The sequence below is a fragment of the Cydia splendana genome, chromosome 3 (genome assembly GCF_910591565.1).
Source record: "Cydia splendana chromosome 3, ilCydSple1.2, whole genome shotgun sequence".
Classification (NCBI taxonomy): Eukaryota; Metazoa; Arthropoda; class Insecta; order Lepidoptera; family Tortricidae; genus Cydia; species Cydia splendana.
Genome location: NC_085962.1, coordinates 145,518 through 161,103, shown reverse-complemented (window position 1 = coordinate 161,103; position 15,586 = coordinate 145,518). Strand labels below are relative to the sequence as shown.

The 15,586-nt window shown below is 39.6% G+C and overlaps 1 protein-coding gene across 1 annotated transcript; it reads right to left on the bottom strand.

Moving 5' to 3' along the window:
• Window positions 1-285: 285 nt before the first annotated feature.
• On the bottom strand, window positions 286-14,124 carry LOC134806339 (helicase POLQ-like). Its single transcript, XM_063779547.1, has 17 exons — window positions 13,316-14,124; window positions 12,832-13,010; window positions 12,367-12,558; window positions 11,684-11,765; window positions 11,132-11,322; window positions 10,451-10,596; window positions 9,981-10,142; window positions 7,312-7,481; window positions 6,909-7,101; window positions 4,042-4,220; window positions 3,534-3,688; window positions 3,044-3,139; window positions 2,685-2,776; window positions 2,387-2,494; window positions 1,817-1,904; window positions 1,314-1,448; window positions 286-921 (listed from the first exon to the last, which is right to left on the bottom strand). The coding sequence occupies exons 1-17, from the start codon at window positions 14,004-14,006 to the stop codon at window positions 850-852; spliced, it is 2,931 nt and encodes a 976-aa protein (XP_063635617.1). The 5' UTR covers window positions 14,007-14,124; the 3' UTR covers window positions 286-849.
• Window positions 14,125-15,586: the final 1,462 nt, after the last annotated feature.

Below are 15,586 nucleotides of genomic sequence, written 5' to 3'. Positions count from 1 at the left end.
TTAATGATATGCATCTTTATATATTTTCTCAATCTAATAACACTTAATATTAGTAACACATTTTTATATTTAGATTTAATTTAATTACATTAGCAATTATTTAACACTAAATAACTTCACTATCGATCAGTCTACTAATTTTTACTTAATTCTTAAGATTATTATTTTAATGCAAATATTATTTTATAATATTTTTCTCACAACCATAATACATAACCGTTCAATTCATAGTTTTATTTTATTTTATTATGGCAACAAACAGTCATTACATCAAAAGATACAAAGGATGGATTACAGAGAAGACAAACAGTGCCGAAGTTTACAAGTGTTATTGTAGAAACATTATAGGAGTTAATCCATCGTACAACCAAACAGACAGGCTCACAACATTTCAACTGACAATTTATTACTTTGTGTACATAATTATGTATATATTTTGAAAACCTGTCAGTTAAGTTGTCGACGAAATCCGGCTAACAATTTAAATGACAATGAATAGGAAATATTAAATGGTAAAGAACAAAGGTTCTTAAAATCTATATCCTTATGATCTATGATATATCATTAAGGTTTTACATTATTCAAAGTTCCAATTATCAAGAGTTATTGAGTGGGATGTGTTAATAAGCAATTACATATTTCATTTTTAAAAGATGAAGTATAGATAGTCATTTAAAGGCACGTAAAAAGGCTTATTTCATTTATGTTATACCAAACCAAAACCTGCAGCCACATAATGTGGAAGATGGAATTTTTCTAGTTCATTCTTCCTGTATATGGATATGGATGTACATATAATTATAGATGGCAACTTATTATAAATTAAATACGAACATAATTATGACTATGTTACACCTTCAACTCTTCCATGACATCTTCGGCTTCTGCGCGCAAGTTTTCCACTTTCTCGATCAACATCATCTGAAATATACAGTAATACATTAAAATGTACTATGTTAGAGTTAGAACAAGAAAAGTCTGCAACGATTTTGATAGCATACGCAGTGCAAGTGTTATTTATACGTCATCATTTCATAGAAGTTTAACGTTTAAAATAACACTTGCACTGGGTGTGCTATCAATACGGTTGTAGACTTATCTTGGTCAAACTCTAGCCGTATTCAAAATACAGCACTAGTAGGTAATTATTGTCGTTAAATTGCAGTTATAAATTTTTGATACGAATTGTGAAAATAACCTATGTATTTTAAATTTTCAGGCTCCGTTACTTTATGATTACATATGATTTTGTCCTAAAAATAGGCCAAGCTTACGAGGCTGTAGTACAGTTCCTTGTAGTGTTGTATACATACTCTGGCGGCGCTGACGAGATGTGTGGCGGCGGACCTTGAGAGATGGGCTACGGATGCTGTGAGATGGTCGAGCGAAGCCTTGGCCAGGTCCTCGACACGCTTGAAGCCGGCGCGCATCAGCTGCAGCGCGCGCGCCTGCAATACTAACTCTTTAAAACATACACCGTCTATTTGTAAGTATTTTCTGACCATTTAATAGTTTTAATCAACGAACTAGAATAGTTTTGTTTTTAATTTTTTAGTTTTTTGTTCAATGCAACATTATCTTTAAATTAAATATTTGGGAGTAGTTTATAATTATTTCACTGTTCCAAATATCATTGACGGGGACAGATGGAAACAAATCTTCGCCATCGGTCCCTGCAGTTACAAATGGAAATGACATTCTGTTCCCGCTGGAAATTCGTAACTGTGCCTAAGGTCACAAATAGAAATAATACTGTCCCCGCGGTCAGGTCTGACGGGGAGTCGGGGTGTCGGGGACAGACAGTAATGCGTGTTACCTTCTTGACGGCCGGCAGTTCCATGAGCTGGCTGAGCTCGGGCGCGGCGCAGTGCGCCAGGCGAGGGGATAATTCGCTGAACAACGCCCTGCGAACATGTTATTTGTAGAAATGGAGCCTTACATATGGACGAACATCGATAAAGATTTTCGTTTATTTTCAAGTAGGCGTATTGAAATGCGCTAATGAATGTCAAATAAAGCTACATCAGTTCTAACCCTACACCTCCCGAGAAGATTTAAAGCCCTCCTAAATTGGAGGAGGGTATCTCAATATGGGACCGGCAAGAACGAATCTCGCAACGAGTCTACGCTGTTATCTTACTATGAATAGTCAAAAATAATTCGATGAAATATGGCACTATCTAGAAACTACAACCAGAAGCGGACACATTTACACATGATACTATTACATTTGATTCCGGAATGAATCCCCTAAATTAATGCAATAGATGTTTGCAATTTAGTAAGAGAGGACTGACGGGGAAGGGGTGTAGTATAACTAATAGCACACGGGCGAAGTGCCCACCATACTTAAATATGCGGAGGGTGTGGAAAGAACACAATATACCTGAAGGTCCACAGATGTTCCAGCTCCTCACAAAAGCGCGTGGCGCTCGACGCAAGTGCTGCGGCGGACGCCATGACAGTTTGTACTATCCCGCGCGACACGCAGTATCTAAAGCATAATTATTAGATACTAACGAAAAAATAACAAAGAATTCGAACCAGCATCACCCGTCTCAATCTCCTGGCTGCATGCAAACTTGGCCGAACCGGGGACAGGTGGGAATACGCAGCGTAAAGGGCAAATGTTGGGAATCACAACGTAAAACGAGAATATCAGAAATATTAAATAAATGACTCACTTGTCTGCGACAGCGTGGAAGGGCGCCTGCTTCCACAGGTCGTACAGCATCAAGGCCACGTAAAATCGGCACAGAACTTTTTCAGATACGTTCTGTTGACAAAATTATGAATAATTTTAAAACTGAAATGGGACAATCGCGAACACTTATGAAACGTGAACGTAACGTTATGAGTGAAAATCGTGTTCATTTAAAATTTAAATAAACATAAAAATTGTAAACAGATAAGGTCAATAAATTTTGGTACAAATGAACATATACCTAGTAATGATATTAAAATGAATGTCAAGATTTAAGTTATAAATAACGATATCAAAAGTGTTTCAGCTTTACAAGAAAATATGTATAAAGCCACGTACCGTGATAGGTTTGCCAGTCATCATCCGGATGGCGTTCATCTCGGTGATGCCGAGGATCTTCGCCGTCTGCACGGCGTCCTCATCCAGGTTGCAGTACTGAAACGGCACACAACTATATAATTAATTTAATGGTGACCTTAAATTTTACAAACCAATATGGTGTATTTCCATGTGTTCCCGGCCCCCTCTTAGAGGTAACGGATAGGAACAGTTTCATTACCATCTGCATCTTAAACACGGGGACAGATGGTGAAGAAAATTCTCACCCCACGTGACTAAAACGGGGATAGTCGGAAATACGTCCCAGTGGCGAAGCGTCCATAGAACACGATTCCCGCCAACTCGCCTAATTTGAGACGGTTGAGCTTCACAGATATAGGATAAAGAGCAGCTCCAGATTGCCTAAAAGGGACTATCGACGTACCAACATTGATTAAATCCACCAAGAATTGTATTATCAAAACTAACTTTTAGCTGAAAATTATCTTACCAGCGAATAGTAATGCCTGTAGTCTGGCCTCACGCCGGCCGCGTCGTGTGGTGTCACTAGATAGAGCAAATGCAAGCTTCCCATTAGTACCAGGCCGCGAGATGCTGATTCTAGATCTTGCAGCATCTGTTTGGCTACTGAGAGCTCCATGCAACCTGTTTCAACAAAATAATATATTTTGAAATATCCTAGCGCGAACAAAAGAAATATCAAACAAACCCAAAGTTGGTTGATAAACTAATTAAAGTTGTCAATGGATTTTCTTATTAGAAAACTGGGAAGATTTGTAGCTAGAGGTAATATTCTTTCTAATTCTGGCAGTAATTTAACGGTTGACGTTAGGTTAAACGAATCGAGAGTACCTACTCGTAGCGATCATGAAGTTTCCGATTTAAGTAAACCCTTTTATCTTAGAATGTATCAGTCATAAACATCATTATAATTATTTGAATTTAGACATACCTAATTTTTAAAAAATCTAGACCTGTGTAGAAATATAAAGATATACCTTTGATAGCCGCCCGTCCTAGTTTACTAACAGTCAGTTTGCTATCACTGTAGACTATCCTCTGCCCGGCGGCCGTGTGCGACTCGTCATTGGACTTGTGTTGTCCGACGTCGAGGGCGCCGGTCTGTATGAGCGAGCGGATAGAGTCGTCGCATATTTTCTTTATGTCCACTTCTGAGCTGTAACAATATCCAACTTTTTATTGTACAAACAGCAACACTGTTAACTGTCTATCGGTAAACCTTATGCCTTTTGTAATAAGGTACACCGCGCGATGGACAGTTAAAGCCTGACCAGGAATATATGATCATTGCCAAGAGGGCGCTATTATTCTCATTGATATGGCAACAGTTCAGTATAGTCTGAACAATGCGGATTGGCAATTCGTTATTTTGACTTACATACTTTTACTCACTCTAATCATAATCAGTATCCAAATATTCGGTGTTCACATTTTTTACTGTCGGTTTTTACCGTATAAAATTCATGTATTTTCTTACGCGTCACACGGTCAAAGTTACCTTACATAGGGTCTGCTACATTGTCAATGAATAAAATTGATCGTCTCCAAGGCCCATAGCAAAGAGAATAGAGTGTAGGTATAGAGAGTTATTGTCATAGTAAATTTTGTAGTCACTGTAAATTTATTGCCATCTATCGACACAAGATTAAAACTAAAAATGAAAATCTATGTTATGTATATCTTTGCCCATAGTAAATATTTTTCAAACACATCTTTCTTACTTAAGTATTTCCTCGCTTATGTATAACATAACGGGTGCCGTTCAATTTTAATACAAACATTTTGCATAATTACATTTAACTACTTTTAAAACTCATAATAAACATAATGTATAGAAACAAAATCCATAATATTATTCGTTATAATAATTAAATTACAGAATGTTCTATAATCATAAAAACGTTCTTTATAACGGTCATTAGATATAATTTTACTTGTTATAACATACAGTTAGTATTATGATTAAAATGTAGAACTATATTTTAACGAATGATCGGGTGACATAATATAATATGACATAAACTATAAAACAACTTACACATTCTACCTTAACGTTAGGTACGACGACGAGCGAAGCGAGGAGGAGTGTTAGGTAGAACTGCGACCCTACAGCGCGCGAGCCGAGCGAGCGAAGCGAGCGTGCCGCGGCAGCGGCCGGCGAAGCGCCAGAACCGACTTATTTTATAATAGTACACATTTTATTACCCTCTCGATCATGAGAGGAGGCCTGTGCGCAGCAGTGAGGCGTGTATAGGCTGAATTATTATTATTATTTTGTCTGTCTCTTACAATTTCTCGGGACCATGAGGTCCCGGACATTTGGAAGGCGTGCGTGGTTTTTATGGAAAAAGAACGTTATGAGCATTAAATAGTATACAAAGTGATCATTATACTGATTGCCTATTATGAAAAATACATTACTATGCAACTAAATTATTATTATTTCTAAAATTATGCAATTTGTTCTTATTCATTTTGTTTTTATACTAAATAATCATTTCTGCATTTCAAAATTATGCAATTCGATTTATGCAAAATGAAACTTCGAAAATAGTTGTTATTAAAAACATTACACACCCTAAAGGGCCTAACATAACACTACAATAACCAAGTCGTAATAAGTAGTAATAACCAGACTATAATGACATTTTGATTTGTTTACCTGTCAGCTCTGATGTTAATTTGGAAATGTTTCGTAGCGAAATAGTTTAATTCCCCGAACGGTTCTTTTCCAGCAGTTTATTATTTACATTATCTACAATGTTTCGCTCTTGATTATGTATAGTTTTGGCCATTTTTTGGTCATTTATTATTTAATATTCAACACTTAAGTATTATTCAAGTAAACCGCCACAATGACACTGACAACAGTGACAACCTAACAACCTATCATTAAAATTATTACCAGTGTAAGAAATTAGTTCCAATGAAATTCCGCAACATGGCGCATGATCATATATTAATGGTCAGGCTTTATAGTCGCACCAAACAAAGTCTGCAGCGGATTTGATAGCCCACGCAGTGTAAGTGTTATGTATACGTCATAATTTCATAGAAGTTTGACGTTTAAAATGACACTTTCACTGCGTGGGCTATCAAAATCGCTGCAGACTTTTTACGGTCTAACTATAACAGTGTGGGCGATGGTACTGTAAAGGTTTACAACCTTTACAGTTTTTTTTAATCTGTGACTGGCTAGTCACTATATTTAAATTTAGAATTTAAAGCCCGCTGTCAAATGGAACGCGGTGCGCAATCGGCATTCGATTAGAGGCAGCCTTCGAGTGTAGATATTTAATTGTAAACTAGCTGAGGAAATATATAACTAAAAAGAAGTATCTCCTGTTTTACCCATGCCCACAGCGTCCTCCCAATAGACCGTCCCCTTTACAGTACCTATATCTCTATGGAAATGGCGTATATGGTAATATGTTGCGTTTAAGGTCATACCAAATGTTCTAGGGAAGCTGGAGCCATATGGCTTTCCTATTCTTTATGAGCTGACGGAAATACTTTTTCCGAGATGCTAATTTTCAGCGAGTTAGGTAGTAACCTATTAGGCAATGTTAGTACCTACCCTCACTGGCTGAAAATTAGACAAGTCGGTGACAATCCCCAGGATCAAATATGCGCATGAAAATAATAGACTCATGGAGCGGGGACAGTTGGGAATACACCATTCATATGCGCAGTCAAGAGTCTACAATCCACTACTAACCATAAAAGTGGTCTTCAACAGTTCACGAAGCTCGCTTCTCGTGTCTGCCTTCACTCTAGAGCCACTCCAATGAGGACCAGAATTCTCATGAGCATCATATGTATAGTAGCGCCAGTATCTACTAACCTCGTAGCCATAAACGTGGTCTTCAACAGCTCACGAAGCTCGCTCCTCGTGTCTGCCAGCTGTAGAGCCACTCCGCTGAGGACGAGGCCACAGCACGCGTCGGTGAGACAGCTGACGACCGGCGGCAGACCGTTGCGGAGGACCGACTGCAGCTCGGGCCAGTCCGCGGCGCTGCAGATTATTATGCTTTCGCCTAAAAGTTTTTTTTTTTTACTAATAATTTACCATAACAATATTTATTTTGTTACGAATAGGCGGAGCGGTCCGCGCGGCGGCACGTCTGTCATCTGCAAAATTTGCGCAACTTGCAAGTTAAGTCCTAGCAACTCACTTCAACCATTATTGTAGAGAATTGAACGGAGAACAATTTATCCAGTCCGTTTTGTGCGTATAGAAATGTTACCGGTGTCGGTGACCCCGGCCCGGCCGGCGCGGCCGCACATCTGGCGGTAGGCGCCGAGCGCGAGGAAGCCGCGCCCCACGCGCGGCGCGCGGATGATGACGCGTCGCGCGGGCAGGTTGACGCCGGCCGCCAGCGTCGACGTGCAGCACACCACCGATATCACGCCCGACCTTGGGACACAGGTTTACTCATTCGAGTCAAATATCATAAGTTGAAGGCAAGAAAATTGCAAATATTTAGGTAGGTACTTAATATACTTAAACACATGTACCCCTGTATGTCTAAACCCTGCATGACGCATTCTAATTTCGGACATCAACAAAGGAATTTTATTTGACCTCGACCGGCAGATGATACGTAGTTGATATGGAGGAAGGGAGGAGGCCTTTACCCAAACGGGATCCATACCTCATGAAAGGAGGAAAATCGACAAAAACAACTACAGCATAAAAACATATTTTAACCGAATCTAAAAATTTGAAAACTAAATAATTTGTAAGAGTTATGGAAATAAAGAGACTATAATAATAATAATAATAATGGGGGAGGGGGAGGGGCATATTTACTTACAAATTTTATCTTGCTCCCTCCGCCGCCCCCTTGTGACGCCGATTATTTATTATTATTATTGAGGTCTGGCCTAGTGGGTAGTGACCCTGCCTGTGAAGCCGATGGTCCTGGGTTCGAATCCCAGTAAGGGCATTTATTTGTGTGATGACACAGATATTTGTTCCTGAGTCATGGTTGTTTTCTATGTATTTAAGTATTTATATGTTATACATATCACTGTCTGAGTACCCACAACACAAGCCTTCTTGAGCTTACTGTGGGACTTAGTCAATATGTGTAAGAATGTCCTATAATATTTATTTATTTATTGTGGTGTTGTGGGCCTTGGAGTGTCGCATCGACCAGCATTGATCTATTGTGACGGCCCTTTAAAGTTCATTACTAATGCCCGTTGCATCCAGAAAGTTCCAGATTCTTTGGGCCGTAATGTTCTGTACCTCATAGGGTTGCACAACGTGTCGCCCTAGGTAGGTACTTCTTTTTGACATTAGTGGTCCACAAGAGCAGAGAATGTGCATTGCAGTCTCCTCTGACTCCTGACAGAACTTGCATGTCGCATCTTGTTTCTTACCAATTTGAAACATATGTTTGTTCAACTTACAGTGTCCAGTCAGTATTCTGGTCACCGCGCAGGTTTTGTGCCTTTTGAGTCCTAAAAGCTCCGTAGCAGTTCTGCTGTTGAACCCTTTGATTAGAGCTTTCGAGTGTTCTTGTCCTTTAACGAACTTCCACCACTCGATTGCTCTCGTTTTTTCTAACTTGCTGAGCAGAGAATATGCATCCCGTTTTGTGATTCCACAGAACGGTTCTGGGCCGACCAGGGGTGTGTCTGCGCCCTTTCTAGCAAGTTCGTCCGCTTCTTCGTTTCCTTTAATGTCGGAGTGCCCTGGTACCCATCTAAGCGTGACTTTGTTGGAGTTAGCCAGTGCATTTTGGGTTTGTTTTACAGTTCTGGACTAGTTTTGAGTTTGACTCAAGGGATTCTAGTGCCAGCAGAGCAGCCTGGCTGTCTGAGTTGATGTAGATGTGCTGGTGTCTTAGGTTTTTATCCAGGTTGATCTCCGCACATTTGTTGATGGCGAAGACTTCTGCCTGGAAGATTGAGGCCTGTGTGCCCATTCTGCCGCTAGCTCTGAGCTTAGGTCTCTCACCATAGATCCCACATCCTACATCATTGCCTTTTTTGGAACCATCTGTATACCAAATGTGGCTTCCCTCGTCGACGTACATTTGGTTCTTGATCCATTTGTCTCTAGGAGGTATTTCTACTGTGTACAGTTTGGTGAGATGACATTCGGTGTGCGTGTCATCAGTGGGCATGCTAAGGGTTCTATTTGCAAAAACCCAGGCCTTTAGATTGGCTAATGCCTGAGAGCGCCATTTTGGCCTGTTTAGCGTGCATATTTTGTAGACGCACTGCTTGGCCTCCTTTTGCACCTGCAAGTGGAGTGGTATGATGTCCAGCAGTGCATCTAGGGCCGCTCCCGGTGTTGAGGAGAAGGCGCCTGTTACTGTTAAACAAGCCGTGCGTTGCAGGCTGTTTAGAGTGTCTATTGCTGTCTTTTGGCTGGTTTTGTTACACCAGACAGCGGAGGCGTAGGTGACAATTGGCCTCACTACCGCATGCAGCATGACCACATGGCCATTTTCGCTTTTTGTATAATGTTTCTCAGGTGAGGGTTCCCAGTTAACTTTTGGTCAAAGGTGACCCCTAGATACTTTACCTCTTCCGAGAACGGTATTATTTGTCCATTAAGTCTTGGTTTTGTTAGTTTATCGAGCTTCCGTTTCCTTGTGAATGGTACTATTACAGTCTTGCTCGGATTAAACGACAAGTCGTTTTCTCTACACCATTTGAATATTGTGTTTAGAGCTCCTTGCATTAGGTTGGATATGGTGCTGAAGCAAGGGCCTTTGACGATGACTACAAGGTCGTCGGCATATCCTTGTGTGTCAAAGTCTTGGCCTGACATGATTGCAAGAAGTTGGTCCACTGCTAGGGTCCATAATAGTGGGGATAGAACGCCTCCTCGTGGGCACCCTCTAGTGGTATAAAATGCATGACGCCGATGTAAAGACTTAAGGTAAAAATGTCTTACCTAAAAGCTTGTTCCAGTAACGTCCTCTCGTCGCTGGCCAGCCCGCTGTGATGGTAGGCGACGCCGTAGCGCACGGAGCGCGCGAGCGCGGGCGCGGCGCCTTCGGCCTTCAGCGCCGCTTCTAACGATTGGCGCTCCGCTGTTCGGTGTAACGCCATCTCTCTGTAGACAAAAACAATGATTGAAAATAAAATAAGGAAGATTAAAAAAATATTTCATTGATTGTCGGTAATAGAAAAATCGTGGCCCAGTTTGATAACTGAAGAAGAGGCGCTATTGGTACAGCGCCACATGTTTATGGTCACTGGATTATCAAGCATCAACTTTTGATAAACAAACGCCAGAAAAATCCAAAACCCCTCCCTTTACCCTAAGACCAGGCCCAGTTTAAAATATTTTTATGCGATTTACGACAACTTGCTTACTCATCGTACCGTAGGCTAGTTTTTTAATACGTTTATTGTACCAACTTGCGTTGCAGCTTGCACAGTAGATTGGCCACGTTCTCGCAATTCCGCTTGGTGGGACAGAAGACGAGACAGGAGGATGATGGTACCACTTCGGAGACTAGCCCACCCACGCAGTCAGGGTCGAGGGTTGAGGCCGCTGAGGTGTACTGGGAACAAAGGAAAGGTTAAATGGCCCTTCCAGCAAAAAGTGACGCATGATAGCAATTTGATGAAAACTAACGCTATAGTAAACATTCCTAGAGATGGACCAAGCTAAGTCTGCATGGCATTTGCAACGAAAAAGTGTAGCAATGACAATGACTTCTTTTATCTCAATTTTTTTTTCTGGCTTACTCCCTGCAATTTTGCACAGGGTGTTGACTTTCACACGTGAGGAGAATGTTCGGTATAATAATTTTTATTTCAAATTTCTAGGATAATATGTTGTTTATAATGCCACTCCCTATTCTGTTCAAGCCGAGGAAAAGTTGTCTAAGACGGACCGTAGCACTTGAGTAAAGTCTAAAGTAACCTCTGTCTTTCTGTTTGTTACCTCTTCACACTTAAATTGGTGCAGGATTTAGATAGTTTAAGTTCCGGGAGTAGGCATGGTTTATGTTACGAAAATCATCCCTTAAGGGGGTGGAAATTTACTATGGAAGAAGTAGGAGAAGTCAGGAGTGTTATTATAATGGTACTCACATTGAAATTCAATTCCCTCTCGGGCTCCGCCTCGCCCCCTGCACTGATCTTATACAGCGTGGAGCCCAGTTTGACGTACTCGTCCAACGTGACGGGCCGGAAGTCCCGCTGGAAGATGTCGGCGCGGAGGAAGCGGGCCACTTCCGGGAGGTTGCCGATGGTCGCGCTCATGCCTACTATCTGGATACCCTCTGCGCATTTTGACACAAGAAAGTGGTATAATGGTGAGAAAGAGCCAAAATTCGTGGGCAAGCTTTCCTTTTCTCTATGAGCTCAATACTCGCCGTTGGTATTTATGAAAATAAAAAGAAAAATAGGTGCTCAATAAATGTTACATTATTACATCATTTAAAGCCCCCTGCCTTGAGTTGCCTAAGTTGATTTAAGTAATTTAATTTAATTTTTATTATAATTTTTCATTTTATTTTATTACTTTTTGTATTTGGTGGACCATTGTTGTTATACTACTGTAAATAAATATCAAAATAAACACATACACACAGGGCTTACAATTAGGTAGATATTTTCTTGAGTTGTTTGCAAGTAACTTACGGTTAGCGAACAGTACTGTGGACAGCAGAGTCTCGAGCGTGGCTCCGCGGCCCGCTTCGCCGATCAGATGCAATTCGTCTACCTACAAGTACATTGGTACAACACAATGACAAATTATCACAGCCTTCATACCGTAAGTAGTTTGGGTTTGTTCATCAATTCATCATAAAATAATATAGAAATGAAGACAACTAAACTAACTTAAATATACGCTTTCGACGTAGTTCTAACAACTGTTGTGTCATCTGGTGACTTGATATTCAGTTTAAAGAAATCTTTATTCTCAAAAGAATTACATTAAATTCGCTTACATGAGAAATATACATATTTAGTTAGTTTTAACGTGCAGTATTTAACGATAAGGTTATTAGTAACTTAATCTAAACATTAACAATAATATAATATCGTCTAAATTCGTGGGTAATTTTTAGTTGCTAAGCAGGACAGTTGTGCATTGAGTTGTTCTGGCTGGTCGTAGATATTAAATTAAAATAAAACCTAGAATTTATGATTCTAGGTTTCAATGTAATTCACACCTCTGTCACGCCTGGCGGCCTCTTTTACAACTGATAAACATAACTTCAGAACTAAGTCTCATACAAGAATAAAAATTAATTAAATTAATAGGTCACTTCACTCTCTATATTTCTTGTGAATTGTAATGTAAAATAAAAAAAACTTACTACCATTAATCCAATCTCACTCAGCCTGCCAAGTTCGATCAGACTCCGCACCAGTGCCAGGCCCTTCTCTATTGTTGCTATGTAGATGCTGTGCTTGCTTCTGCGCTTCTTCGGGGGAATGTTGCCTTTGCCTGCGGCATATTCTTCTACTAGGAAGTCCAGGTTGACGGCAAATGGGGAAAGTGCCCAGATCTGTTGAATGGCAAGACAGATTCAAGGTTTTTATTAGACTAGATTGAGCAGTAGATATTGTCATGAAATCTATGTACAACAACATTCATAATAAGAGTAAAATTATTGAAGTTCCAGATTCATTAAAAAGGATTCAGTATGTTTCTTACTACAAATAAATAAATAAAAAATTGGTAAATCACTTTAATAAATTGAATTATCATTGTCTTCATGATGGTATGTGATGTGTGTAATTTTAATTTATCATTATTAATTTTTTCTTGGTCAACTTACCTTCTCCTGCACAATAGCAACAAATGGCAGGATGAACAGCACATTCTTCTTGTTGTTGAGCACCTCGCGCAGCATTAGAACCTCTGCTACCAGTGTCTTGCCCCCGCTTGTTGGTAAGGCATAAATTAGGTTACGCCTCTCTCTGATTGCATCTAAGTTTAGACACTCTTCTTGCCAATCTGATGAAATAAAAGAAGCAGGGTGTTTTAATGCATCAGCAAAAGCAGCTTCAAGAAATAATTTTTGTACACCTTTCTTAATTTTATATATGAATGACGATTGGCATTCACAGATGATTTAAAAATATGTACATACAGCTGCAAAAGTGCATACCCACTTTAAGAATAAAGTACTTCATTCATAAAGTGAGTACATGCATGTTTGGCCTACTAGCTAAACAAGAATTAAACTTATATTATTTTCAACTTGATTGGTACTTACTGTGACTGTGACTACAAGAACAACTATTCAATATCATACTTACCATAAAATTTCTCAATATTCCTGTAACTTTTGAAAAAACTTTTTGTTTTAACCGGTAAGCCATAGAAATTATCTACATTGTCAGACATTGTCCCTTTAACTTTTCCATTTTCATTTATTATGCAAGTTTCTTTGATATCCAGCAAAAAGGAATCTTTTGTTTCAAATAAACTATCTTTAGCCTCTTGATCTTGAACTTTCTGATAAATAGAGTCATTAACAGCTGCGAAAGTTTCTTCGATATTCTCTCGAAAATGCTGCTCGCATCGCGATGTCAGGATTTCATCGTTACATGATTGCTCTAATCTTGAATAGAACATGTCATCAGAAATATCTTCAATTTCTGCCAAATTCTGCGTTGTCGAAACTTTCGTTACTAATAAAGAATCCCAGTTCTCAATTTCCCTCACTACGGAGCTGTTCAAAACGCCGGGCGAGCATGGTATTTCACTACATGTTGAGCTATTGTTACCGGAGTCACACAAATATTCTATTTGGTTGCAAGGAAGCGGGGGAGATTCACAACGCTCTGTTTGCTTCAGTACCCGTAAACTTATCGGACTACATACCGAAAACACATCTGGATTCTTTTTATTTAAGAATTCTGGCGACCGCAAATTCTTTGACATGCCGAGACGACGCCGCTTGGGTGTAGATGAATTTTCTTTCATTGACTTCCTGATCGAATACATTTTAAAAGTCACTTCACATTTGGTATTTATAATTTAATAAGTTTTAATTTGATGATTTTTATGAAAACACGATCTTTTGTTGATGTAAACAAGCGCACCGTACCTAAACTTGCGCTTGCGGTTCATTGCGGTTCGATAATTTTTTGTTTCAGTGACATTGACATTGATTTGGATTTGACGCGTGCGTTTCGTTTCAAGCACCTCCATACCATAAATGGCCTGATTTATGATTGTTTTATTTTCACTTTAATTATTTAACAAGATTAAAATACATTATTTTATAACTACCAATGTTTCTCGGAGATTATTTACTAAATTATAATAAGTTCTTGGTGCCTTCAATGATGTTCTGTCAGATGCAAGTCAGATCATAGTCAGATGGTTTCATTCAGTTCAGGTTTCAATACAATGGCTTAAACCAAACTTGCCGAGGGTTTCAGTTTCTTCAATGTCATAAATAAAACACATGTCAGAAAGTCCTTGGGCCTTTAAATTGTCCACCTACAAATACTCTGGTATTGTATAACTACCTCGCTCATAACCCCTTGGATGACATTGCAACTCCGGGATCCACCATTGAATAGCAGCCGGGTGTCAGGATCCAGCAATCACTATATAATAGTAAGCTTCGGTGACACACAAGCGTAGGTAACGCTAAAATTCTAAAATAACTAAGGGCATTCGAAATCGCATATAAGGAGTTGTTTGTTTTGTTTCTACTAATACACTATATACAAGGTTCATTGCACGCTTCACATGCAACACGTGATGAATTGTTTATTGGCAACGCATTTATCACTTAGCGCCAACGACAACTATACAAAGCACTTCATCACCGCTAGCATCTAGATCTAATGCAATTGATGCACATAATCAATTATGTGGACTTCATATACCTACCTAGTAATGGAAGACGGGATACCTACCTAATCTCAAAACTTTATTTGGGTACCTATAGAGTTGCGCCTCAAGCAATACGAAACAGATCAGATGCTGATCAATTAAAATTTGAGTAAGTTCGATATACCTCAATGATCATTAATCACTTAAGTAAACCTAGAGTACATGAAGGAAAAAGTGACCGCGGTCTCAGTATTCTCAGTCAGTTCAGTTCTCGAGGCTGGAATAAAACCAGATCCGCATTTGCGGCTTATGCGGAGCCACACGGCTACGTCGGCAGTCGGCGCCCGTTCCGAGTCTAATATGCACTTTTGAAAGGCTGGGCGTCTAAGGGTCGAACAGCATGTGCTCGTACCTTTTCCTTCAAGTTTTCTTAGCAATCAATATATAGACCATGTATATTTGATTGGTTCTCAAGCATTTCAGGTGACGTGCTGCGAGTTTTGTTTGCGGTCAATCTACACACCATAGCGACCTATCCTCTTCCTGTTTCGTAAGGTATTAGATTAGAGTACCTATAGAAGTATAGACCATGTACAGTATTACTGCAGTGAGTGAGGGGCAAGCGGGGTTCATTCGCTTCCACGAACTTTGTGTTCGAACTACTCAGGTATACATATTATATTTACCTAATGTGTCGCTATTAGTACTTACCTGACTAACAATAAGTATGAGGTTAA